Here is a 27237-nt window from a genome sequence, read left to right as displayed (position 1 = left end):
TCTGTATCCAGGGCGTTACATAAAGCATCTATTAGATGAATTTATGGAGGGGAAAATCCATCAAGGGCAGATCTCTGGAATCTGTGGGAGTGCGCAGGAAAATATCATTAAATTCTTGCCCTTTTCTTGTAGTTTATCTATGCTTGTGATATGCTGTTATCAGGGCAAGGCTTACTGGGTGTGATAGACTTTATCCAAGCCAATCCAGCTGTTCTCAAATGCTATTCATCTTATAGCTCTGAAGGTGGAGTTTGTTTCATGATCTACTTTTCCTTAGTCCAACTAACTTGGCTAAAAAGAGTTTGCTATGGGATCATCCTTTCGCAGCATTGCCAGCCTACTGGTAGGCAAGAATTTAATTTTTAAGGAGATTTCCTTTGAAAGCGCAGGTCAACTGTGTTTGCTTCGAACTCTTTCATGGGGGACTGTTTTTGCTTGGAAGGTGAGTAGAACCAGGCTTGTAGGAAGAATTTTATTTGAGAAAAAATTTCACTGTAGTAGCGCTATTCTCATTTGACACAAAATAGAGGAAGACCGGTTGGGCAGTGGGTAAAGGCTTCAGTTTTAGAGCATATACTGCACCAGCCAGGGAAATGCCAAGCACAAGGCAAACAGGTGGCTTTACTCTCCTTACCTACAACATTTCTGTCACTCCAGGCCTTCCTGCTGTCTTTCTATGGTCACCCTTGGTGGGTTTTCCTTCCATAACACTGTTCAGCTCTGCCTTGTACCCCTGAGCTGTCAGTACATCGTGCTGGGATGAGTCCTTCCACAGCTTCAGCACTTGTCGTGCCAGACACGGGTTTTATTTTGTTTCTTTTTAGAGCTGGTTCTTTTTTGGGAATAGAGAGGGAATAATGGCTTTCTGTTTGCTCTCTTTGTGCCACTCATGATTTTATAGATCCTTATCATGATTTCATTATTTTAGCCTTCTCTTTTCAGCCTGAAGGGCATCAGTCTACTTAGTCTTCATGTGGACTCTCATGTTATTTTTGATGCCATTGTAAGTGAATTCCCATTTCAACTCTCTCACAGAGCTGATATCCACGCAGATTTTGCACTGGTATATACAAGAACTTTGTATGAGTATAATTTATTCACATTCACACAGAATCACAGAATGCCAGGTTGGAAGGGACCTCAGGGATCATCTAGTCCAACCTTTCTGGGAAGAGCCCAGCCTAGACAAGATGGCCCAGCACCCTGTCCAGACGACTCTTGAAGGTGCCCAACGTGGCCAAGTCAACCCCTTCCCTGGGGAGATTATTCCAATGGTGACTGTCCTCACTGTGAAAAATTTCCCTCTGATGTCCAATCGGAATCTCCCCAAGAGCAACTTGTGTCCATTCCCCCTTGTCCTCTCCATGGGACTCCTTGTGAAAAGGGAACCTCCATCTTCTTTGTAGCTGCCCCTTAAGTCCTGGTACGTGGGGATGAGATCCCCTGTGAGCCTCCTTTTCTCAAGGCTGAACAAACCCATCTCTCCCAGCCTGTCCTCGTACGGCAGCTTCCCAGTCCTTTGATCATCCTGGTGGCCCTTCTCTGGACCCCTTCCAGCCTGGCCACATCCTTTTTGTACAGCGGCGACCAGAACTGCACACAGCACTCCAGGTGTGGCCTGACAAGCGCTTCCCTCGGCTACACCAATGAAAAGCACTTTTGTGTTGATTTACCAATTTCGTGTTTCCTTTTGCAGGGCACCGACACCCTTCAGTCAGCAATCCAGCCAGAGATGCAGATAGAGCACGGAGCAATCCAGATTCAATAAGAGAATTGCAAAAACTGTGTCAACCGAGACGTCAGTGAACCACAGTCAGAAGGGAAGTGCTGTAGTCTTCGCGCGACAACGGGAGGATGGAAATGCCTGTTAGGCTAATGGTCACACCCCGCACGTCTCCTCCGCCTCCCGCGTAGCAGAGTTCTGATGATCTGGTTGTCCTCACCTGGAGTAAATCAGACCCATTTACTTAAATTGGAGCTACATCGCTGCATCCATTGAGAATCTGGCCTTCAGAAAAAATACGTGGCCTGCCCTTAGGTACACTTAAAGAGAAAAAAAAAATCTTTCAGAAGGGGGGAATGAAATCTAATGAATCAAAACCGTGAGACTAAATTAATGTTTCATCCTGTTAATTTCTTCTGTGAAATACGCCATTTGAATGTCTGCAGATATCTTAGGAGTGTATTGCTGCTTTGCAATACTTGCTTTACCACATATAGAAGATCAAGAGCTCAAATATTTTTCACTGTTTAAACAGCTTTTTTTATTTGCTATGGTGTTTATAACAAAAATGGAAAATATTTAAAAAAAGAAAAATCCCATAACTGCAAGTATTAGCCTTTTGCTGGTGTTTTCTGTTCGGTGTAATGAAAACTGTATTTGCAGAAGACTAACAATTTTGTTTGTACTGTTGCTTAACTACTTTTCTAGGGGAAAATGCTTTTAAATGCTGTAATTATGCATTTCTAATGAAAAAAATAAATGTGTATTTATGAATAGTGCAGCTCTAAGTCGCTCTCTGCCTTAGGGATGCGTATGGTTTGACTGGACTCTGCTGTAAGAGCGTAGTTCTGCAGTATTTGAAGACAGACGCTGTCTGGCAAGCTCTGCTGTCGAACTGAGAAGTAAGATTAAGCCTATAAGGAAGATACCAATCTCAGATCGTGTTATTATCTAAATTTCCAATGCAAGAAAAATGTGATAGTTAAGCTTTTTGAGTCTGCAAATCCTATTTTATACAATGAATTTATGAAATCACTTTTTAAAAATGTGACTGATTCTTCTGAGCTCTCTGCCTTTTAGCTCCTCCTGCCTCCTTCGCCCAGCCATTTGTGGCAATACCTCAGTTTGGGATTCATCCATAAAAAGCTGGGCTGCAAAAGCCTGATACCTATCTTGTCATCCACCCTGCAACAGCAAGGGGAAATCCTCTCGCTGCTGAAACCTACGGGAAGTGCGATACCGACTGCAGGAAAGCTGCATTTTCGTATTTGCTAAGCTTGAGTGGAGACGATGCATCTTTGCTCTGACCTGATTCTCTTAACGGTGCACATTTTAGAAAAATATAGAGTTTACTGGGGGAGGTGTTGCTTTGTATTTGTTTTTCAGCTGACTTGCTATATGGTTATTGTCAATATCTGGCTCATAATGCCTTCAATGTATTAATGAATGGGGCTTAGCCACAAATCCTCTATGGCTGAATTCAGGATGACTTTTTTCTTTTTTTTAAACGAGAGAAGGGTTAAGCGCCCTCAATTTCTGGGAACGTTGTCCCTGGTAAGTATTACACTTTATGTAAATTCCTACTTCTCTTTAGGATATTTCTTGACGCACGAGTACAATGCAAACCGAACCGCAGCTTCTTGAATACAATGTTTGCAACAGGCCAAGAATTTGGCTACTCTTCAGTTTCCTTTTTTAATAGCGTTTCTCAGACCGGGTGATTTTTGAAGAGCTTGGCATCCAAATAGAAGCCTAAAAATAAAGCAAGGCCTGTACATTTTAGCATGGCTGGTTAATAATAATTTATCCCTTGGAAAAGACAGCGAGAGAGCTGGGATGGCGGGGCTGCGGCATGCTACCCCATACCGCTCTCTTGCTATATTCATGTTGGCCACAGGGCTTATGTGAAGAACACACGGCTCTTGTGTTCTGCAGGAAGTTTTCCTCTCGCCCAGCTTTCCTTCTGCGTCCTGGGTGTCTTCGGCTGCCAGGGGAACAGGCGTGCATTTCAGCTGTAGGGTGCCTGTCTTTGGTTTATGGTGCAATTAAGGATTCTGTTCTCTTTGCGTTTTTCAGCTCAGGTACAAGATGAAATTGAGTTCAGGAGAGGTTTCCTTTAGCCACTAGGCTGCTGCACGTTCCAGTCTCTTCTGCTAAAAGTGATTGCAAAGGCATACCGTGCAGTGAAATAGCATTCACTAGATTTCCAGAGAATGAACCTACTTCACCAGTGTGGAATGGAGAGTGTACAAATCAATTGAAATGAATAGGTAAGGAGGGCAGCTTATTAAAAGCCTCCCGTGCATTGAGATGTTAAGACTGTGTGTTCCTCACGATGTGCATTTTTCTCAGCGTTACGTCAATGTTTACATTAGTCTAAGCTGTGTCACACTATGTTTATACTTAAGAAAGGCTTCAACCTTGAGCCAAATATTCCTATGAGTAATCCCTGTCCCTGTTCCCTTTCTGCAGATTTTATGTCTTTGGAGGATTTATGTCCTTCTCCAGGGAGGAAATGTCTTCTCTTCAGGAATGCTTTATGTGTTTTCTAGACATCGCAGGGTGTGTCACGTACAATAAGTCATTTCCGAGAAGAGTAATTGAGGAGTGAATTCCCTTCTAGGAAATGCTTGTGATCATGAAGAGTCTGTGAGGTTCTGTGCAAGTGTGAAGAGTATGGTCACGCAGAGGTTATCCTAACAATAACGTATCAACATAGCAGTAAGAAATCCGAAAAGTATCATAAGATGACTCAAGGAATGAAGATCTTGCAGGGCTACTGAGGGCTTTGCCTGGCTCTCTGTCCAGGTAGGTTGGTGGTGTTTCGCCATGGATGTAGTTCTGCCCTTGAAGGCTGCTTGGCGATTCTGGGAGGTGGGCTAGAAATGAGTTCTCATTATGTCTCGTCTTGTTACTCACAGCTTCTGCCTTTTTAATCGTAATGTTCTTTCCCCCTCAGCAAACCTTTTAACATCCTCATTTTTAACTGTTCTTTTCCTCCTCGTGCCGCTTTTGTCCAAGAGGCAGAGATTGAGAATATATGACCAAGAGTCTTCAGGGGGACGTTTCTTGTAAGGTTGGACTAGGATCAGCCGCGTATTTTATTTGTATAAAATATGTCATCTTTATTTGTATAAAATTGTCATCTTGCGACCTGCAGAGTACTGTTTTCATGGGTTTGATTTTGTTTAGTTTAATAACATTTAGCCACGTGGGCTTTGGGGGAGGAGAGCCTCTGGTTACCCTACTTGGCCCCAGTGGGGTTTTTTGGTATTAAGTTCACTGTAGCCAGGACCTCACCATTCATCTTGATGTTCTGCTGAAATTCTTGACATGTAGTTATGGCTGCTCAGGCAGTATGGTACCATTGTAATGACCTTTCAGATCATTTAATCTTGAATCCCACCTGAAAGAACATCCATCTCATGAATTCTTAAGGGCTTCTGTGGTCCTGATGTAAAAACGAATCAAAACATTATGGTTTGATGGATTGTACGACTAGAAATTGATCTAAAAAAGAAGTGAAGGATGTGGTTTATTTCTTTTCTGGTTTTCTTTTTCTTTCTTATTTTGTCTTCTAAAGCAAAACTATAAAAATGAGCGCCCTTCTGTGATCAAATAAACCCGAATGCCTTCGTTAGCTGCATTTTGAAGCATTTCAGTATTGACAGTTTGCCTGTAAAGCAAGGAATGCTGGCCAAAATGTGTCCGTCACAGCTATCCTGTCATGCGTACGGGTACGCTCCCGTGGCCCTGTACTTTGCTACCTGCTTCACAGAACTGTGGAGGTCCATGTGAGAAAGTACAGCGAGGAAAACAATATCTTTAAAAAATAAAAAAACCCAACCCAAATCACGTAGACTCTCACTCTGCCCAAACTTCTGTTGGCAGTCAGGATTCCTTCTGAATTCCTAATTATCTAAGTACTGAAAATTCAGAGCCATAACTATAATTCAACAAAAACTGTTTCCCATTATCGGAAATAAGAATGTTTCTTTCATGCACTGCGATCCCAACGCACTTCTGTAAGCTCTGCTGATTTAGGTGAGTGCTCGACAGTCAAACCTCATTTCCTTGAATGAAGCCGGGAATAAAAAAGAGCAGTGTTTGGGGTAAACCGAGACCGCTTTTTTTTAACGTGCTGGTACCAATGGACACACTTGATTTCTCTGCTAAACGAGGTTTGACATATTTAGAGGTTGTTTTATACCCCACAAAAGCAGGAGTAACTAACCGTGCAGCAAGCGGAGGCGAGAGGAGTCGTGCAGAGCTGGAGCGTGCGGGACGTGCTTGCCCCGGTGCCGCGTGGCCAGGGCAAGGGGCTTGCACCCCTCTTCCAAAAGGTGGCAAGGGATTTTTAATCAAGTCTTGTTCTTCAGCGTGATAAATTGGATGGAACTGGATGAAAACCTGTTTTTCCTCATCTGCAGCTTCGCATGCAAAGTTTAATTTCAGGAGCAGCCGTCTCCTTTGACTTTTTTGCCTTTTTTTAAACTTAGGTGAATTCTGCTTTTGAAAGCTTTCTCGTGTTTGTTTCCTATTCAGTTTTTTAAAGTATACACTTTGCCAAGGAAAAATGTCCTCTAATGATATTCAATAAAATTTTATATTTTGGGCAGAAAATTATATTTTTAGGATTTATTCATCAGCAGGGGTATTTTAAATTGACCGATAGACTGGGAAATGTTCTGCTCTTCTTCCGGCCCCTCGGGTTAACCTGTGTTTCTGAATGTTGAAGTTCAACTGTCCAGTTTCACCTCTGTCCCTCACCTTGGGTTGAGCGTGAGTTAATATATTCTATATAATCTTCCAGTAAATGTTCTATTTCAGCTGTTTCATACTAGCTAAAGGGAAGTCCATCTGGTTGTGAAACAGAGCAACAACAGCCTGGACGGAAAGCTGAGTTTAGCCTGACATCTCTCCATGCCGCACTGATGCCAGCTGTAGGACAGAGTGTTCATTGTCCCTCACTGTGCCACAACCTGGACATTTATGGTATTTGACTTGAAAATAATGAATAACCCTGTTTTCCATGCTGATTCTCTGCTTTTCTTAAGGAATGTTTGGGATTCCTGTTTTTGAGATGCACTGAGCTTTGCTTTCCAAGCTGTTGAGTGCATCCTATCGGGATCTGAGAACTGACATCAAAGGGGCTTTACTTTTTTGTTATTACCACAGGGAAAACAAATCTCCCGTATGAATATTTAAAATCATGCAGTTTTTAATTGAAGAACTATATATTAAATTTACCATTGGCTTTTTGGGTAAAGCAGAAAAAAATCTGGGAGCTGGCCAGCACTGTTTGACTAGCTGGAAAGTGCACTTGAGCTTGCTTGAAATGTGTGTGTATATATATATCTCTGGCTGTCTTGTTGCTCGAGTTTGCATGGTGTCAGCTCACCTCCTACTACTTCGGAGCTAGAAGTCACCTCTCCCCTCTTCTCACTGCCTTTTGGTGTGTTTTTTGCTCCCCTATTTCTGCAGCATTTATTTTTAATGTTATGAAGAGCCTAGATCCATTTTGCTGTGTTGATCGTGCCAGAGGAGCTTGGCTGGCTACCTTTAATTAAAAAGAAAAAAATCATAAACCCTTGGGTTACTGGATTCTGAATTGCATTTAACAGAACAAAACAGTTGTAGACTTTACCTTGTGCACAGGGAAGAAGCTCTGTTACTCGGCTTATTTAACAGTTACAGAAATTGCCACAGTTGGAAATTGTGCCTGCTATTAATTAGCAAAGTTTTCAGTTTAGTAACCAGATTTTCCCCTGCTGTTCCTATGTGGTAGCAAAATTAAACCTTCTTTTGCAAGCACCCAGGTGAATACACTGGTATTTGGTACTGTGAATTGCACTGAGAATTCTGCTAATGTCCAGCCTACGTTAAACAGCAGCTAAGCTTGTCGTCTGATGGCCTTTCCTCCCCAGAATGCCTGCATCCATCTCCCCCGTGTCCCCTTCGCCGATAATCACAAAAGTAGTAGGATTTAATTGGACACAAACGATGTGCTCGTTCTAAAGCAGAGCAAGCTCAGTTCTGCTTCCCATCCTGGCGCGTGTGAAACGCTGCGCTCGCTCGTCGGGGCCATCTGCCTTGCATAATTGCTGTTAAATAACAGCAATTTTATTACTCAATCCCGCTTCAACTCTCTTAATCCCCCTGCGCTAATAGGCTCCCTGCTCGCTTCAGCAAAACCAGAGGAGAAATAAAAAAGCCAAAATGCTGTAAAAGAGGAGGTGGGAGGAATCAAGGAAAAGATGACAAACAGTTTGTTGATGTGTTTTGAATCCCTTCCTCCCGTTTCATTCATTCACGTTGCCTTTCGCTCCTTTCTGCAGTTAAACGCGCAGCCCGGGGAGGCGGTTCACACTGAGAAGTTCTTCAATTTCTGAAATACAATAAGTGACAAAAATATCCTACTTTTACCCAAGGGACAGCAGCTTTGGAGGTAGGCAGGGGCAAGGTGGAGGGCAGAGGTTTGGGTTTTTCTTTTGATTTTTTGTATTTTTTTTTTCCTTCTACTTTTTATAAGCCTTGTGTCTTGTTTATACCTTACTATGTTTTTAAACAGGTTGTAAGCATCTGGGGGGGATTATGTCTGGTTTGGGTTCTGCCTGAAATTCCTTTGAGTTCTGTTAAATTGACCATTATAAGGAAATTAGGAGCTTCTCTGGCACGTTCTGTCTCAGAATTTAAAAGAAAAAAAAGTGCATCTCCGTGCTTTCCACCTCTGACATTTCCCTATGTTTTCCCTGAAATTCCTCGTGTGGCAAAAGGCTGAATGTGCCTTAGTGTTAGTGAAAATAATTTTTTCCTTTTATTCTACTTTTTGTGAAAGGTAAAAGGTATTCATCTTTCCTGCCAGAAAATCAACTTTGGTAGGAATATTCCCATCAGAAACTTTGACCCCGTGAATGTCTTTGCATGGATTGATGTGGTTTTTCCGCGCCGTTTCCTTTCTTTGAGCAAATACAACACCCATGGCACTGATAAAGCTTCATAGATAGTAAGTGGTTAAGGATTTTGAGGAAGGTTTTCTGTGCGTGGCTTTGCTTTCGTTTAGGTTTTGCCTGTGTCATTTCAGTGATCCGGTTCACGGTACGGAGCTCTCTGTGCTGTGCAGAAATAAGCCTGGCAGAGAAGTGTGTGCTTGGATTTGAGCTCCCCAGGCTTTTGGCTCTGAGTCCCTCTAAATATTTGCTGCTTTAATCAATGTGTACATTGGGGCGAATGGAGGGTGAGAATTAAAAGCCCTTGACTGGAGGGTTGCTCCTGGGAGGAAAACGCTGGCTAGTCGAGAGCTCTTCTGTTTGGGCAGGGTGGGAATTGCAGTGAAATTCGGGTGGGAAATGAGGCACAAGGTTTGACAGTGTCTGTGAAGGAAGATTAATGACTGAACAAACTGTCGAGAGAGGTGGATTCCTCATCTTTAGGCACTTTCTGCTCTTGATGGGCTGCCGCTGGCAAGACCAGCACCAAACGCAGCCCCACGACGCAGTGGCATGCCTTGTGACGGTAACGGGAGCGTGCCTTGATCTATGGCAGCCTGGCGCTCTGTGGTAAGCGTGCAAGGCTTATCCCGTGGGATGGCCGTGGTTCCCACAGTCTGCAGCTTCACCAGACTCACAGCGCTATATCCACGCAGTAAAGCCCATAGTTATTAAATCCATTCCCTGGACTCAGAGGCCATTGCCTCTCTTCTCTCCCTGCACAGCACATGGCGTAAAGCACGACCCAGTAATGTATGAAATAACCTAAATTTGAAAGCCATAAAATTAAAATGTAGAAGCGAAAAGAATAAAGGATGGAGGGCTTTGCTGAAGTCCTGGTGTCCTGCAGTGGCTGAAACTTGTAGTAAGAAGATATCCAGATAGTCCTGGGAATGGGACTATCCCATACGCTCAGTGAAGAGGGGGAGATACCCGCCTGTCTCTTGCCCATCTGTCCTTGAAAAAAAACCACCTCCTTCCAGGATCCAAATCTGGTAGTTGGTTAAAGAAGAACAAAATACACAAGCCAGACACTGGAGTTGTTTGGTTTTTAAACTTAGTATCCCTCCAAGCACTAGCACGTCCTCTCCAGCACTCAAGCTCTTGTAGCCCATGACTTTCATCATGGAAACAGACGTGGGGAGCAGTTTCTCCATCTTAGCTCAGTGCCAAGGAACTGAGCAGACCCAGACAGCAACAGAGGTTGGCATTTTTGTTAAGTCATGCAGTCTGTAATTCGTGAAGGTATCAAGTTCTACCTTGAAACAAGTTTTCTCATGGCCGTCGCTGGCCTGCTTGAAAGCTCATTCTCCTCTGATGAGAACTGTCTCTTTTTCTCTGTTTAGCAATGTTCTAATGTAGGTCTTGGGTGCTTATTTCTGTAGTTTACGGGTCTTTTCCCAGTCCTGTTCCCTACGGTTTCAGCTTTAAACAACTGAATGTCTTAAAAAGAGTTTGTGTTCTGTATCTCAAGCACTTCTACTTCCAGATTGCAGCTCTGTGAAAGGGACATTGGCACTAAAGCCCCGCAAAAGACTAAACCCATCACTAGTTTGTTACCCTTGTTCTGGATTTACTGAATCCAGGCTCAGGTGCCAATAGAATAAATTCCTAAATCGAGTTTGTCAACATGCTGAAAAAAGCCTGGAGCAGCCTCACGTCTTTCACACGAACAGCTGGGTACATTGACTTGGGCAGAGATAAAATACAAGCGACGACGCGACGACGTACATGGTGTGATTTCAGGCTGCCATCTGCACTAGCGCAGGTAGCCCCACCGGGGCTAGATCGCCTGGCCGGAGAGGTTGGCTGAGGAGTGTCAGATATTCCTTCACCCTAGGCATTTGAAATCCCATTAGCACTTGGAAGCAGTGCTGAAAACAGGTGCCTACGTGGAAATGCCAAATGGACGTAGCGATGCACGCCAGTGACTGACACCGTTGTCTGTCGCTTGCTTAGATGTTGCGAGGAGGGATGCGAAGAAAATCGTGTTGCAAAAGTTAGTATTTACTCTTTCTGAGGTAACCAGTCTTCCTTATCTTAATAGCTGCATACCAGAGTTCTCATGTCTCTGAGACACACGAGGCAGGTATCTTCACAATTACTGATGGGGAAATTCTGGAGCAGTTCATAGCCTGGAGATGGCAACAGCTCCCGCTGCCCCAGCGCAGCGTGAAGTGACCGTATGTGCTGGCTGCAGCAGCACCCGCCGGCTTCCTTGCTGCGGCTGCTGGGGCTGAGTTACCAACAGCCCACGTTTCATTGCGGGCAGGGTACAGAGCTTTTCTCAGTTCGCGTCCTTTGCTCTGTCCAGAGAAATGCACGGTGGCAGGGGAGTCTGTGATGCGTCAGGAGATGCTGGTCCTGGTGAGTAAATGGACGCTATATAGCACACGAGTTTTTACTGCAACGACTGGGCTTGACGTGTGCCAGGTTGGCTCGAAACCTTCCGAGCAGTCTGACCTCTGCTGTGAGGTGCTGTTTCTGTTGGTCTGCACAGCTCTGAGCAAGATTGTGGAGAACGGGTGGTGGCAGGCGTGCCTGGCTGTGCGACAGGGCTGTCACACGGGAAGCCTCTGGCTCAGGGATCAGGTGACAGTGGCAGCTATTTCACCCTGCACAGCTCTCCGTGGAGCGGGGAGCACGTGTTCTCCTCTGCTTCGTGGCTCTCCGTGTACGGTGGTCAAGTTGGGCTAGAACTGCGTTTTACTGGGCTGCGACCGGTGAAAGGGAAAAGCAAAAGGTTCTTGTGCACAGATGCTTGTTTGTAGCCGACAGCAAAAGCCTTACTAGTGAACAGTGCTTCTGTCCGTAGGTGGTCTGGGAACGGAGGGAGGAGGGGTGGGCTGATAAGGATCATAAGAAAAAGAATTCAAGACAGAAACAATTTTAAAAAAAAACAAAGATGACTTGAAATCCCTAATCCCTTGGGACCAGTTTCTAAGGGTCCATAGTTAAAAATATCATTAAAAAGAGCTTTCTTATAGCACAGAGATTATAAGCAGGGAGCATCTAAGAAAATACTCTTTTTTTCCCTTAACGTGCTGCCTTCCCACTTCCTGCTTCTCTGCAGGCTTTGTACCTAAGAGTTTTTTCTGGATGTTTACTAGACATTTCCAGCAGAAGGAGGGTTAAGTACATGAGAAAGGGGGTGGAGAGGGAATCCCAGCTTGGAACTTGAGACTTTCCAGCTGAGAAAGAAAGATTCAGAGATGCAGACGTAATCATACAGCACTGCAATCAACTCCTGTGTCAAAAGAAGTCAGGAAAAGCACATAAATAACTCCACAGACACACTTAATGTAGTGCAGGACATATATCAGTAATGCCACCACTTCCTCCAGGGTGAGTATAGAAAAGCTTCCTGTCTAAATGCTTGCAAAATGGTTTAAATATTTTGAAATGGCTTGGGGTAAACTTCAGAAATTGAGGTAGTTTTGAATTCAGATTATTTGATACTATATCAAAGAGATGCTCCTTTATCTTATCGCAAGTTTCAGGTTTCCTTGCAAATAGTCTCAAGAAACAAACCGTGGTCGTCCGAAGCATAATCTATATTGTTTCCTGCCGTAAATTCAGAACTCCAAACGAGCTGCCAAGGACTGAAAAGCATGCGCATTTAGCGGGAATGCAAATTTGTCTCTATTCTTTAATCTATAAATGTGAGCACTCCTATTTTAATGGCTTGACTCCTTCCAGCTGGTTGCTTGCGTTGCTCTAGTTATCTGCCTGCTTCAGTGGAATGAGCTGAACGTTTCCAGGTAACCCACGTGTTTAGGGTGGGCTCTCCTGAAGCTGTCACTTTGCAGTGGCTTTGAAGTGTCCTCAGTAGCTCTGATGTAGCTCTACATTTTATCTGCTGTCTGTGTAATGTACAGCAGCTTCTGTAAGGACTGTGGGGTGTTTGTGGTCAGTCTGCTGGTCTGAAGGATCCAAAGTCTTATTGAATGATACAGGCAGAATGAAGGATGGAAGAGGAAAGAGATGCTGCTGCCTTGCTTCTCAACGGGGTGCTTTCTCTCCCCTTCTAGGTGGATGGTGATGCGATGTTATGGGTGGCGTGTGATTTATTGCATTATTAATATTATTATTACCAGTCTTTATGGAATGGTTCTTGGTTAATGCGCTCGAGTTCATAAACCGTTTCATGCTGGGCTTTGTGTGTTTGTAAAATGCCTGTTTTTCATTACAAAACCGGCAGATAAACGAAGATGACAGTCACATTTTCCTAACATAAAATTCTCCCTTTCTCAGTCCTCCTTGGAAGCCATAAATTTCAGCAGTGTGTCTGTGTGCGCCAGACATCAAAAAGCCACATTCAGGCAGGCGGATTTACAAGCCCCCTGTTTTTCTTGGTCAAGTCCTTTGCAGAAGGAAAGATAGGCATCCAAATGATAACAGAAAGCTGGGAAGGGAAGCCGAGTTAAAGGAGGAAGCTGTACAATGTGGGAGGGGAAGGAAAGTCTCCTGGGAGGACTTGTCTCAGCTGATACAGTTCAGGTGGTGGATAGAGATTTTCCTTCTATTTCTGGCCAATAAACATCTTGTTTTCCTGTTCCTGTACTAAGTGTTTTCAGCCATAAGTATTCAACCTTTTCTTCTTTGCAGCTAAAACTCTTGTCCAAGTTGTTATCTCATCACGTCTCAATGAATGCAACATCCTTTTCTCTTGGCCTTGACGAATGCTGACTTTTGCCCAAATCATATCCATTCAGAAACTTCCTCTCATTTGGCTTTTTTCTGCTCTGTCGCATCAATACTTGTCTGTACTTTTGCCGTCCTTCTTGGCCTGTCCTCATCTTATATCCTGTTTCTCATTTAAGATCTGTTCCTTCCCCCACGCTGCCCCTTGCGCTGGACAGGAGCACACTTTCGCGTGCAAACAGCCTTTACTTCTCGCCCTTTAGTCCCTTCCTGTGGTGTGTTGTTTTCTGGGCCTATCATGAAAATCTTGACTGTTTCAGTTGCTGGCGCGCTAAGACTGCTTCCTGTTAGGCCTAAATATTGTGGTAAAATTATTCCTAAATATTATGTTATTTTCCTGCCCTGTATTCCCTGTCTTTACGGGCCTTCTGTCGCTTTGAGGCTTGGACCATCCTGTCCTCCTTGTGCAGCGCCTAGCACCTCTCTCTAGGATAATAATAGTAATTCACTCATGAGCTTGGCTTGTCACCAGTTCAGCGGCTTTTGTCATTAATGCGTAAGTAGTGTTCTTTGTCTTCTTTAATTATTATTATAACTATGCTAAGATTAAGCGTAATTAGCTTGGAGTTAGCACACCTTAATAAAACCAAGACTCAAGGTTGCAGATTCTAAACCTTGCTCTGGTTTTCAGTCTGCTTGAAAAACTTGACCGCGCCCTGCAGAGCAGGTCAAACTCGCTGATCCGTCGAAATAAAACCTTTCTTGCAACCTCAGTCTGCTGAGTCCTTATCAACAAAATATCTGGGAGGCCCCACAGGCCGCAGACCCATCACCCTAATTACCTCCCTGGACAGCAGGGTCTCAGCAGATTTCCTGGCATGGGTGTGGGAGGGAGGAAAGGAGACTTCGGCTCTGCTCTCCCTGCCGGTGTTTTGGGACTTCTGGCCAGCTGATAGCTGGAGCCAGGTAGACTTTCAGACCTCTCCCGAGTGCTTTGGGCAGTGCTTTTCTTCAGACGCAGAGCGCGTGCCTATCGGGTGGCTCTATCCCTGGCGCGACGACTTGCTGTGCCCGCTCGGCGCAGGGCACGCGCTTGTCCTTTCCTCTGGGATTTCCCCGGCAGGGATGTAGGAGCTGCACGTGCGTGCTTTCGCGTCGCGCCATCCAGCTCTACCGTGACGCTCCCCGCCAGCACGCACCCGTTGGCATCGGGCTGAATCTTCCAAAACCTCTCTTCCTACCAGGTTGTTCCCAGGGATGGTGTTTTCTAGCCTCTGACTTTCAGAGGCTCCGGCAGAATCAGGAGCTGAGCTGTTCAGTAATGGCTTGGAGCCACGACTTTTAGCAGAGACCTGTTCTGTTCTGTGCTGTTGTAACACGAGCATCTGGGCAGCGCCGCAGCCACGTCCAAGTGCTTCTTGAAAGTGCCTCTGAAAGGTGCCTCTGCTCACATTCTCCCTCGCTCACCAAGCATATCGAGCAACATCGAAGTGTAAGCATCCCGGTGAGAGTCTGGCGCTCTAGCTTTTTTCAGTAGGTCCTTCACTGTTTTGGCATTTTACATCAACCCGTTGCGCTGGTGATAAAAGGAACAAGTCAGGAAACTCCAGATCCTGGTTTCGCTGCAGATGGCCAAGCCTACCAACAAGGGCTACTGTTTCAGATGCCATATTTAGCAAAATCAGCTGAATCTTATAGCTGCAGTAACTTCTAGGAGGAAGTGAGATGAGATAGAGATTTAATAATCCAGATCACCCACTGTTTTCTTGATGAAAATGTACCTGCACTGTTCTGGTGAAAAGGGTTTTTTAGTCCGCTCATCTTCGTCCTCCTGTTTGTCTGGTTTTGCTGTATGTGACAACCCTGAGCTACTACTTCCGTGCCATTGTTTATTTCAGCTGGAGTAAAACATTTCTCTCTGTTATCCCAGTGCTTTTAAACAAAATCCCATCACCAAACCAACAGATGCTATCGAGATTAAAGATGGAGTGTACTCGCTTGATTCGGTGCCAGTGCCTACCTGTGAGATCTCATCTTTACAATAGATCTGGCATTTGCAATCTGTGTTTTTTTCCAAGAATATATACAGACTGGTTTGCGTTTTTTTTTTTCCCCTAAATATTTGGGCTATGAGGCTTACCCAGTTTGTTTTGACAAATTTTCTAGAGCAGGAGATCCCCGAATGTGGTAGGTCTGTTCCTGCTCATGTGGGTGCAGGGTGGGCGGGTTCTTCAGGGGGTGAGCTGGCGGAGGGTGCGGCTCTGGGGTCCTACCGGAGGCAGGAGGAGATAGCCCTCCAGGGCACGGTGGTGGCGCTGCTAACTCGATACGCAAAGCTGTCGTTGGCATCACCAGAGCAATAACTGAGGCAGCGTGGAGTGTGTCTCTGCGACCACCAGACTTCTTTATCTGCTTTGCAAATTGTGCATCAGTCGCTGAAACAGCGCTGTGCTCTCGACGAGCGCTGTGTCCGCATCTTTGTGGCAGCAACAACGGTCCCGTTCGTGGATCCCACTGATGCTCACGGTTTGTGGTTGATCGCAGGTAACACCTGTCTTCCTCAGGGAGGGACTTTGGCTTTTAAACACGTAACCACCAACTGCGGCCAAAATGTCCATCCCTTCTGAGCGTACTAGTTCTATGAACACCAGGGTAGGCATGGCACAGGTCTTGATTTTGACCGTGCTGGTGACAGAGACTGTGCCAATATCCTCTCCAGATGTGTATCACAGCGTCTAAGGACCGAAGCCTTGCTGCTTCAGTTCCCACGTGTACTCCGTTAAGGTCAGCATCCTTTGTTCCCTGGGACAGGTTTTTGTACAGTAGCGCTCTCAGGTTGCTAATTTGAGCAGCTGAAGTAGGGCAGCTTTGTTTGCGGATCGTCGTTCCAGGAAATCCTTGCATCTCCTCGTCTGTTGTGGCAGCTGGGTACATCTCGCCAAACTCTTCTCTGCCTGATATCTTTCCTTTATTTGCAGTACGTGGAGTTCAGCTTTAGCTTAGCAGCTCCTGCTCTTTCCAAAGTGAGTTGGAGCTTTCTGTCATGCCTTTTCTGCAGATTTTCCCCAGATGTAAGCATCAGCTCTGTAGACTTTGGAACCCTCCTGGATACACCAACAAAAAGATGTTGTGTTTTCCAGCGAAACACCTCTGGTGCTGAACTCAACCCAAGTGACAGGCTGAGGAAAGTGTCTCTCAAAGAGTGTTGAATGCCCACAAACATGCACTTTATTTTTCTAAGGGCACCTGCCAGAACACTGCTGATGCGTCAAGCACAGAAATGTATTTGGCATTAGACGTCTCTCAAAAAATGTCTCTCTTTGTAGGTAATGGAAAATGTTTCTTTTTAACGTATTCTTATAATTATTTTGTCTGTATGGAATTTTTTCTTGCAGAAACCTGTGACTATAACAAACCTGTTGATTTTTTTCCTTGCACTGTGGTTCGTAATAATTGCGTCTTTTCCAGCTCTAGGTGCCATTAGTAAGACCAAGCTTTCTGCACCAAAACCTGAGTTTTACCTCGTTACTTTATTCTCAGTGCTGCTGGTGCTGGCTTTGAACTGCTTTGTGCACCTCTGCTTTAAAATCTACTTCCACTGCAGCACCGTCTCTGGGTTCTATGAAGCCTTCCCTGAACTAAGGCTATTGTCCTCTGTTTTTGTCAGCTTTGCATTTGATTCACTTCTAGTGGATTTTGGCTCTGGTGAGGCTTTTTGCTGCTTGGTTTTCCTTGGGATAGCCTTTTACTCTTGGTAAAGTACTTTCTCAGAGCCAAGAAACTAAAAAAAGCCCCATACAAGTCCCAGAACCAAAGGTGGATCAAAGCTACCAAGGCCATGAGGCACTGTCTTGCATTTGCAGCACTTGTGGTTAGTGCTCCTACAAGTCTGCTTCCAGCTCTTTGGAGTTGTTTAGCACAAGGCCTCCTTCTAGCACGCCGGCTTGTTCCAAATAGTCCGTGCGTGACCTTCTTAAAGCATGGCTTACGCAGGGAGCAGCTGTAGACAGCTGCTGGTCTTTGCTTGGGATCGCCGACACCCCAGGAATCCTGTGTATTTTTGTAGGGAAAGCCCAGAGCTCATTTAGCTGCGTTTTATGAAGTTTAGTTTTATGGATAATGAGTCCCTTTGCAAGCAGGCTGTAGCCAAGAGGACCCTTGTGAGTTCGGGGAGTGTCTCCATGCTTGACTTGTTTTTGGTGTGCAATAGCAGCTGCCTTTTCTTCCCGTCGCTGATGTTTTCTTGGATCCAGGGAAGAATTGATCCCCGAGGTAAGTCAGCCATAGTCCCACATGGACTAAACCTGGAATTAGCAGACTGTCACTGTATTGATTGTGGAAGGGACCCAAGTCTTGGGATAAAAGGCAGTGATAGATGTCAGTGCCCAAGAAAGCTCGCATGGGAGACGCCTAGACTCAGACTAGTGTGATCACCGTCACTGGGCAAGGAGTCAACCTGTCCCGGCTTTCGTCCTTGCCTGGGTTATTAATTCTGTTGGGCCCAGCACCCCGTTGTAGTGTGTAGAATCCTGTAGCGCGTAAACATGCCTAGCTTCTCCCTTTCTTCCGTTATTTTAGTTCTTAACATTTGCCATAAATAAGATCAGTTTCTAAGTAATAATAATAATAATAATAATAATAAAACCTGATGGTAGTTTTACATTGTGGGGTGATGTCTGTCCAGTTAGTCTGAGTTCTTGTCCTCATGTGTCTGGAAAATGTCTATTTATATACAACGTACAGAGGCTTTTTCCAGTTTCAAGGCGGGGATTTGCTGAAGGCCAAATCTGAGTCGTAATGAAAACTGCTGGGATAGACTGACTCATTCGCCTGCTATAAACAGCTAATGTACATAAACTTTCTATTTCTTTTGCACTTGTTGCTACCTCTTTTTATCCTGTGTCTTAAATTCACTTGGCAGGGAGATGAAGCCAAGACCAACTAGACTCATTCAACTCCTCCCAGTATTTTAAGCCCAGTCCTTTAGCTCTACTTGAAGCAATATCTCACCGTGTGCACTCTTCAGCAGCACAAGGGACTAAATCCTAATTCACTGTCCAGCAGCTTCATATATAGGATTACTGTGTCTCTTCTCATCATTAATGGATCATATAAGCCCTTCTAGGTCTGATCTCGTCCATTCTCTTATTAGTATAGAGCTGTTTCCTGCAATCCGCTTTCAGTTTTTTTGGTTTGGTTTAGTTTTGTGTGTTCCCAGAAATTAGCCTTTCACATCAACTGTGAAAGCTTCCGCTCAATTAACAAGCTAGCTGAAATCAGCTGAATTCCCTTTCTATCTTCATTCTGTTTTATTCATTAATAAAACAAAGTATTGCAGATATAGGTGGTTGTAATTCATCAACACCACAGTTTGGATTTCAACTACTGCTGAAGATCCTTTTCCACCGTGAGGGCCAACATGCCTTTGGCAGGACATCAGACACAGCTGTCCTGCAGAGACGCGGCCTTCCCAGAGCTCACAACGCTGACGCCCGCCTTCATCACCTTCGCAGAGCACAGAATTCCCCCCCTGCTCTGCCCCGTCGCATGCGGGAGGGCGAGGACCACCGAAAGCGTTGTCCCTACCTCGTGTGATGAGGCTTCCCAGAACTTCTGCTGCTTTCTCCTCTCCATCATGTGTGATGTACCCCGTAAGGCACTTGGCCATGTGAAGGTGTGACGCTTGCGGACACATGAATAATGGCATTCTCAGGTGTAAGTCTTCCGTCATCAGTTCCAGTTCAGGCTTGGCTGTCATCCTAGAAGAGACAGTGATCATAGAATCATTAAGGTTGGAAAAGAACTCTAGGATCATCAAGGCCAACCGTCAACCCAACACCACCATGTCTCCTAAACCGTGCCCTGAAGTGCCGCATCTAATGATGGAAGGACCAAATTTCTGCCACTGGGATAGCCCTTGCCTTGGCTGATAGGTGGGAGAACTGAATCACGATGGGGATAGCAGAGTTCCTGAACCGCTCTGCAGACCCAGAGCCTGAATCTTGGAGATGTAACAGATCCCTTTTCTGCCCTGTGCGGGCTGGGCACAGACCAGGGTCCGGCATCACATCAGTCCATCACAGTAGTACTTTTCCATGCAGGGTTTTTGAAACAAGCTTTTCTTTTTCTCCCAGAAAAGCTGAAATTCAGACAAGCCAAAGGGAACCGTGCTGAGGTAATCTCATTCACAGACCTTACAGGACAAGTGGGCAGTGTGGGAGTTCGGGGATGAACTGCAGGACACAATGGTGAGGACCTTGGGTGTGTTGGCGACTGCCGCTTCATCATAGAGAGCTTGGAAGGAGCTGGATCTGCCAGTGATGGCTTTTTCTTTTCCCAGAAGAAACCTAGCTGCTTCTGCAGGATTCCTGCCAGGCTGAGACCAAAGCAGAAGGACGGGGGAGCTGGTTTCTTTTAGTTTTTAGAACTTATTCTGGGAGCCCTGGAGAGGGGCAAAGGGCTTTTGGGTAAAAGTAACCCTCAGCAGAGGAGCAGGGTGGCCTGGCAGCCCGGAGTGACCATCTGCTTCCGTCCAAGGGACCAGGTCGGGGCTGTCCTTCCCCCATTGCACTGCAGCTGACTGGAAGCCAACCTGTGCTGGTCTAGCAAGAGCTCGCTCTCCACACCTGGGAAAGGGGCTCAAGCTGTGGGACGTGACACTGTTCGGAAGTGTCATACTGTGGCAGAGATTTTTAACTGTGAAGTAACTGTTCAGTGCTAGAGATAAAACCAACTTCTGCCATAAGGCAATCACTGATCCACAGCTGGTGAAGCCTATGGTAATGCCTTTCGTTCTCCAAGCCAGAGTCCTCCCCCTTTCCTCGCCTGGTGTCGCTTTATGGTATATTTACCTTTGGAAACTACTCAAGCAATTCTGAACCAGGGGATTTGCTGCTGCTGCTGTAGCTGGGCTTAAACTGATGGGTGGTTCCTGCGTGAGCACTGCCTTTTGCCCGTAGCCTGACTTCCCTGAATTCGTGGAGATTATGGAGGTCACCAGATCCATCCAAGGGCAACAGAGGGAAGCTTTCTGCATGGTCTGTTTCACCATTTCAGATCTGTTGCTCTCTAGGTCTGGTTGCTGAGCTCACGCTTGCTCACAAGCACGCACACGTGCGTGGCGCGGGCAGGCATCGGGAAAAGATCCTGGGCTATGGAAGCATTAACTCTAAATTCCTTCTTTCCTGTCCCGCTCCCTTAGTAACTGCCGTGTGTTGTCCTATCGGTCAGTTGGTTGCTGTCCTCTGCCACCGTGGTGGCTCTATTTCATGGTGCAGCTTTGTATGGAGCACGGTTGTGATCCATTTTGGGGAAAAAAACCACGCTGGAGACTATAAAGGATTCCAGCAATGATGGCTGAAGCTCACCTTCCGCAGAAAGGCTGGGGCAGGTTGTTCTTAGCCCAGAAGCTTCTTTCTTGCCCATGAGCTATTTTATTTGGTTTCCCCTCCAAAACTCTGAAACAGCTGAGGTCCTCTTCACCCTCACACCACGGACGCTTTGGTGACTTGCTTCTGCACAGAAGCCAGATATAAAATCCACTCTTTTTCTCAATTACTTATTTTTTAATTTATTCATTGATGTGCACCTTCCCTTGTTGCTCTGCATCAATACCCCGGGGGAGAGACGTCGGCTCCGCTGCGCTCAGCCTGTGACTCGGGGTTCCCGCGCCTCGTTTACGCTGCGGTGCGTGGTGGTGATCTTACCGAGGCTGGATTGCGACCTCGCTTAAGGAGCCGTCTGGTTTTCCTGTCTGCCAAGTACTGCCGAGCAACTCTTGCTGCTGAAGGCACATGTATCATGGTAGCGTCTGACCTTCGCAGTTCGCTGTTGAGAAGAAGGAGACAAAAAGGCAAGAAATAAAGCAAAGCAAACAAAACAAGGAACAGCGCTTGAAGTGCCAGAAGCAAAAGTCATTTGGGATAGCAATTTTTTTTCCTTCTATTTTTAAGCCACGAACCTTCATTTTTCTCTGGAACTTATGGAAAGAACGAGCTTCTGGATAAGGAAAAGAGACTGAACTTGTGCTTAGACATAAATAATCTTGTTAATCAGCAACGCAGGGAAGGGAGACAGAAAACTATGTGACAACTGAGCTGAAGTTTGGTCAAATCCCTCATTGTCTGAGATGTTTTTGTGTGATTTTGCAGAGGGCTGTCTCCAAAACAGAATCCAATATAAGTACAGTGTTATTAAAATAATTCGTCTTTTAAACCTCAGCAGAATTTGTTTGGATTATTAATTTCCTCAAGGCCTCAGGCCCCGGTGTATGTTGAAATAGATAAAATTCATGGGTTAGCACACAAGGTATCCAATTGCACGGTCTCTCGGGGGTCGGAAATCACTTTACAAGCATGCCTAATAGTCCTCATGCGTAGAAATCATTGTTGGTGATTGCACAGTAAAAAAACAAATGATCAAAGCAGATACCACCCAGTGATGTGGGTGCTGAAAGAAAAGGGAGATGGAGTCGGAAGATACAGGCTCCACACCAGCTTTACCGTTTTTCCCCCGCAGTTTGTCCCTGGATATGGTCACATCCTTGGGTAAATAACTTACTTTCAGCAAAGGTGGTTATGAATAACTGCGTGCAATTACCGGAATGGGGGAGTGTTACATGCCTTTTATCCAGTTCTTCTCCAGCTTTCTGGGAGCCTTGGTAAGACAGAAACCGGCTCATTTTCAGCTCGCACTGGTGTACTTCAGAGGGAGCCCTTGGGTCCCGACCGTGACTCCTTGAACAGACGGGGCTGTGGAAGTGGCACTTACTGTCCTTTCTGTCTATACCCTGCAAATGCTGGATGTGCTGACACTGCTTCTCACCTGCCCCTGAGGTCGGGGCACGGGGGGCTTCACCAAGCCAAACCTTGTGCAGACACTGTGTGTTAATGCGTGTGAATACACAGTGAGAAGCGACCGGGCTTAACTGTGACTCCACAGCATTCTGCAGACTCTTTTCTGTAACCTTTGTAAGCACAGAAAAGAAAGGAAAATACTTCTTTGGCTACTAAATAATGCTTATTTTTGTCCCAGTGGTCTCCTGCAGTCCCAGCCCCGGCTGTTCCTGGCTGCTCTCGGTGCCCCCCAGCAGAGTTTTCTGTTTTCCCAAAGTGCACCTTAGTTGCACTGTATGTTTTGCTTCGTATAGCTTTTGTTGCGAAGGCGGTGTTTGGCAGCAGATCCTGGCCCGTGTCAGCCGCCAGCTCCCCGGGTTGCCGTGCTGCGGTTTTTGCCCTCTGGCTGGGGGGGGGGGCCTTGGCTGCTGCCCTCGAGACCCAGCTCCGCTCCGCGATGGGCTGCAGGCTGCGCTTCTTGCCTTTTCCCTCTCTTTTACCTTACCAAGGTCATAATCGTCCTGGTAAATAAACACCTTACTCCTTTCCAGCTGCTCCGGTGGCCTCAGGCCAGAAAGCACGGCTGTGAGAGTCGCCCCGGCTTAGCGTTTCGTGCTGTCGCTGTGTCTCTCTCGGGACACCATGACGTTTGCGCCCCCGTGCCCCCGCCTCAAAAGGTTCGCAAGTGAGCAAGGCCAGTGGCACGAGAGGAGGGGGAGAGTGGGGTGGTGAGTCTGGGGGAATTCATCGTTTCCTCCCTAGGAAATGCTGTTAATTGTTGCTTCCAGATGGCACAGGGACCTTACACTTAGCTGTTGGCTGGACACAAAGCAAATCCTTCCCTTCATTCCCTACAGAAAAGGAGGAAAGCCACACAGCATCCTTTTCCAGACAGCAGCAAAGTGCTTGCGGTCATTTTTGCTCAACTGAGAGGGTGACTAGATTTTATAAATGAAGTAGAAGGTGTGAGACTGGGAATAATCCCAGTGTCAAAGCATTTGTGGAGGAACATGTTTCCTCTTACGGCCTGGGGGCTGGGTATGGTCCCAGAGCCTTGGCTCAAGGCGGGGAACCAAGGAAAATCACATCTCTAAGGCAAAATACTACCTGTGAAGAATTGCTGGGGACTGTGGGGACGGTTCCTGTGTTGTGGATCTGTCCCTGTCGCTTCGGGGACACTTTGCCCTAGTCCTACAAACCGCCACGTGCCTCCTCTGACATGGATATACAGCTTTGAACTGAGACAGCGAGCAATGAATCCCGCCTCTGTTATTCTCACTGACTCCAGTTATCCTTCTCACAGAGTTAAAATTACCCATTAATTTAAGGTTTTTTTTGTCTTGTTACAAACTTAGGCAGAGGAAAAGCAGCTGACTTTTGCCCCTTTTGATACAGCCTTCCTTTGCAGGCTTAGCTAGAAACGTCTATAAAGTGTTAGTGCAAACAGAGCTGATAAGTGCTGCAATAAATGCTCGTCTGGATCTTTTCTGTGGGCTGACGTTAAAACACCCCTCAAAATTGCTTCAGTTTGAACATAAAAGCTGACAGAAAAAAAGCTGACTTAAACCTGGTTTTGTCAGCCACCCTGGCTCTTCTGGGTAGTTCAGGACCTTTTTCCTCACCTGTTAACCGGCTTTTACTAATCTCTTCTTCTCCAGGCAAGTAAAAGCCATGTTGGAATTGTTTCCTTTCCCTGCCCATCCTCTGCCTTTCTGCGGCTGCCCCCGCTGGGCGGTTGGATGTGACCGATTTGTTTCCAAGTGAGGGTCACTGTGGCACCATCAGGCTGAAGGTTTCCCTATCGCTGGCCTGTTCTTTTGCAGCCATTTTCCTAACCCTGAGCGCTCCTACATTTATGCCCCAAACCACCTAGGCTAGAAAGTGGCTCTTCACTCAGATGAGACGTCAGTGGTAGATTAGGAAAAGGACTGTATGGAAAATATTTTTCCCTTTTTTTTTTTTTCTTTACAAACACAGCTCCTGCTTTAGAGTATAGATTTATTTCCATCAGGTTTTAAGGGTTTTTTTTAATAGGGTTTTAGACAAACTGAACATAAACCCAAAATCACCAGCTATAGCATCTTAGTCTGCAAATATTCCAAGGCAGGAAGACTCAGGGGCAGATGTGGCTATACCTTTCTGCCTTATACAGACTGATTTTTCCTTTAGAATTTACCCTGAGGCTTCAGAGAAATGCCGAATATTTGCGTACACACGTCCCCAGAGTCCCCCCCATCCCTCCCCTGGGTGACCCAGAGGCTGCTTAGGCGCACCCAGAGAACGTGAGGTTTGCATCCTGGCTCTCATGCTGCGTATCCCGGAGAGCCCTGGTGCAACGGGCTTTCAGGTGTTTCGGGGTTACCGTCACGGGGTCCGTGAAAGTCGCCGAGACAAGCCACCTCTTGTGCTCTGCGGCAATCCACAGACGGGACGTTTCTAGAAGGAATGGCATCTCCCCTGGAAAACCTTCTTGTTTTGACAAATGCAAAAGGATGAAAAACAATCGTGTGTAGATGAGAGAGAGCTTGCATGTGTGATTTGTTAAAGGAGGGTTTTGTGCTCGCCAAACTCGGGGCACCTGCGTGTCTGATCTCATAAGATCGGACATGTCTTGAAAACAACGGCACAGGAAAAATCCTCTAGCATTTAATAGAATTCAGCTGTTTCCAATTGTTTCTTAACCCCCTTTATTTATTTTATTTTCATGGCTGAGGTGGAGCTCTGTCCCAGAAAAAGCATGTTAACACATAAACTGATTCTGATCCTTCTCACCAGGCAGTTTTGTTCTTCCACTGGAAAAAAAGGGTTCCTTCATGAATGAGATCTGCAGAGTGACCCGTGCTCTCAGCCCGCAGTAGCTCAAGGTTAGTTGATTTTACGTCACATCCCTTTAAAAAACATCGGAACCGCAGCCGCGTGTGAAATTACCTGTTGGAGAATAAATATCACCGGCAAGGAAGTGGTCACAGGGATATGCAGAGGTGTTTTGAAAAATCCAAGGTAAGCAGGTGAAATCTCCCTTGTTTATTCTCTCTCTGCCATTCTGGGTGGCAGATGAGCATTTGTTTGTGTCTTGCAAGATAAGTAATCGGCGCTTTACAAATGGTATTTAACAGTCATTAACGACTTATGTTGTAATTTGCGTGGGTTGGACGTATCATAAAGGAAAGGGTGAAACAGAAGCACCAACGAAAGCGTGTGAGGAGCTGGGTGATAATTATTCTCCTGCTGAAGTTTGACGTTAGGCTTCTTACGTTGAATGATGCTGCATCTAATTTTCTGCTCTAACAGGAATGAGTTAATTTGCCGAGTCTCTTCACAGTGCTCGGTTTTCCTTAGGCTCAAGGGCTTTATTCAGATAACAAGGGCTTGGATTTTCTCTTATTTTCTATTTTTATGGAAACTATTTTACAAAATGCAATGCAAAAAAAAAAGTTGTAACTCATGCAAATGCAAATCGGGGGTGGGGGGAAATCCAAACCCTCTTGCTGCGGCTCTTGGAACCCCTGCTGTTTCCCTCCCCGGCGTCTGTGGACAAGAGAGTGAAAACAAGCGGCACTGGGCGATGCGAGCCAGTTGTCAGTGGCAGGGAAGCTGCTGGAAGGCATGCTCCCCACCTTGCGTGGAGAGCCCTTCCATCGTGTGCCCCGTCCGTCCCTCCAGTCTTTTTGCAACCCCTCCCACGCCAGGATAGGAAAAGCATAAGAGGTCAGGAAATGGTGAGAACAGAATTAGATTTTAATTTGCTTTCACCATTTTTTAATAATCTCCGATGCTGTTAATAATACAGGAGTTATTTTCCTCTGAAGAATAGAACTAATAAACTCCCTTTTTTTTTTAATTATTGCTTGTTCAGAGGGTTAAACCTTCTCCCAGGTGCCATCCCAAAAAGTAGCAGCGATTTAAACTCCAATAATTTTAGTCTGCAGGACAAAAGAACTTACCTGAAGCTTGCATAGGTCTGGTTTTTAAGTGTGTACAACCTCCCTCCCCCACCTAAAATAACACTTGAGCCATTTTGAAGGAAACCTTGGGCCAGGTTTTACAACCAACCACTTATGCAATTGCCGTGTTAAAAATGAACTAAAATTTCACGCAGAAACGGCAGGTCTGTGACAGGCGTAATGGGCGGGTGAGGTTAGCAGGCTGGGCTCGTCACGTGGTGGATGCCAGAGCTGGCACGTTTATGGGCTTCTCGCCTTGGGCTTCGTGGTCCGGGACAGCGGCAAGAGGGAGCAGCAGCCCCCGTTGCGGGCGCCCGCCCTCCCTTACCAGGTCGTGGGGAGCTCTCCTGCGGTTGCAGCCCAGGAGTGTCAAACTGGTGGCGAAGTTGGCTGTTTGTGGGAGGACGGCGATGCGAATATGTGCTCGCTAGCTGGCTCCTTGGGTACTGGATGTCAGAAGAGAAGAGGGGTCTTGGCTTATTATGTCCCCCTTTGCGGTTTGCTTATGTTGGTTTTAAATGCTGGGCGTGTTGGGGCATCCCTGAGTCTGCCGTCAGCTGGGCAAGTTACAGCTTTAGAGGCAAATCTCTGGTTCGTTTGGTTTGGGTTTTTTTTTTTTTTGTTGTTGTTGTTTTGCTTGCAACTGCAGGCTCTGGCCTGGGGTGTAGGCACGCAGATTTGGTATTTACCCCGGTGGCGTCCTTGCAGTAGTGTTTTCTCGATCTCTGCGAGTGTCGTTTAAGGTTGGGCAGAAGGAAATGTAAGGAGATGAGCTGCCACTCCTAGAATTACTCTCTGTGGGTTAAAATAATGCCGTGACAACAACAACAAAAGGAAAAATTAAAGCCCTCTCTTCCAGCTGGTTATATCTGTGTGGTCTGCTCCGCTGGGGAGTTGCTGCTTGGGAAGATCCCCATGGCTCTCAGAGGGCTGAGGAAGATGCGTTGGAGGGGTTAATCACCAGCTTCTCTCTTCTGGAGACCTTTGTTAAAATTCAGCCTGAGCCACGGAGATCTTGGTGGCCTCGTGGCTTTTGGATGTGTCTTCTCCCACGTAGCTGGGCAGCCCGGGAGCCCACGCCGGGGGGAAAGGTGGGCCGGGCC

At 46.1% G+C, this 27237-nt stretch overlaps 1 protein-coding gene and 1 long non-coding RNA gene across 3 annotated transcripts in view; both read left to right on the top strand.

The window, feature by feature from the left end:
* The window catches only part of BANP (BTG3 associated nuclear protein), a 153351-nt gene extending 150852 nt beyond the window's left edge, over positions 1 to 2499 (top strand). For both annotated transcript variants that reach the window (XM_075101197.1, XM_075101196.1), the window contains exon 13: positions 1697 to 2499. In XM_075101197.1, the coding sequence (XP_074957298.1) occupies positions 1697 to 1768 (72 nt within the window). In that variant the 3' untranslated portion in view covers positions 1769 to 2499. The remainder of the gene's footprint in view (positions 1 to 1696) is intronic.
* Positions 2500 to 4403: 1904 nt separating this feature from the next.
* On the top strand, positions 4404 to 25054 carry LOC142060869 (uncharacterized). Its single transcript, XR_012661953.1, has 4 exons — positions 4404 to 4531; positions 6554 to 6718; positions 8062 to 8171; positions 24966 to 25054. It is a non-coding gene; the product is annotated as an uncharacterized LOC142060869 (long non-coding RNA).
* Positions 25055 to 27237: the final 2183 nt, after the last annotated feature.

The sequence above is a fragment of the Phalacrocorax aristotelis genome, chromosome 8 (assembly GCF_949628215.1).
Source record: "Phalacrocorax aristotelis chromosome 8, bGulAri2.1, whole genome shotgun sequence".
In the NCBI taxonomy this organism is placed as follows: Eukaryota; Metazoa; Chordata; class Aves; order Suliformes; family Phalacrocoracidae; genus Phalacrocorax; species Phalacrocorax aristotelis.
This window is presented reverse-complemented; position numbering and strand designations above follow the sequence as displayed.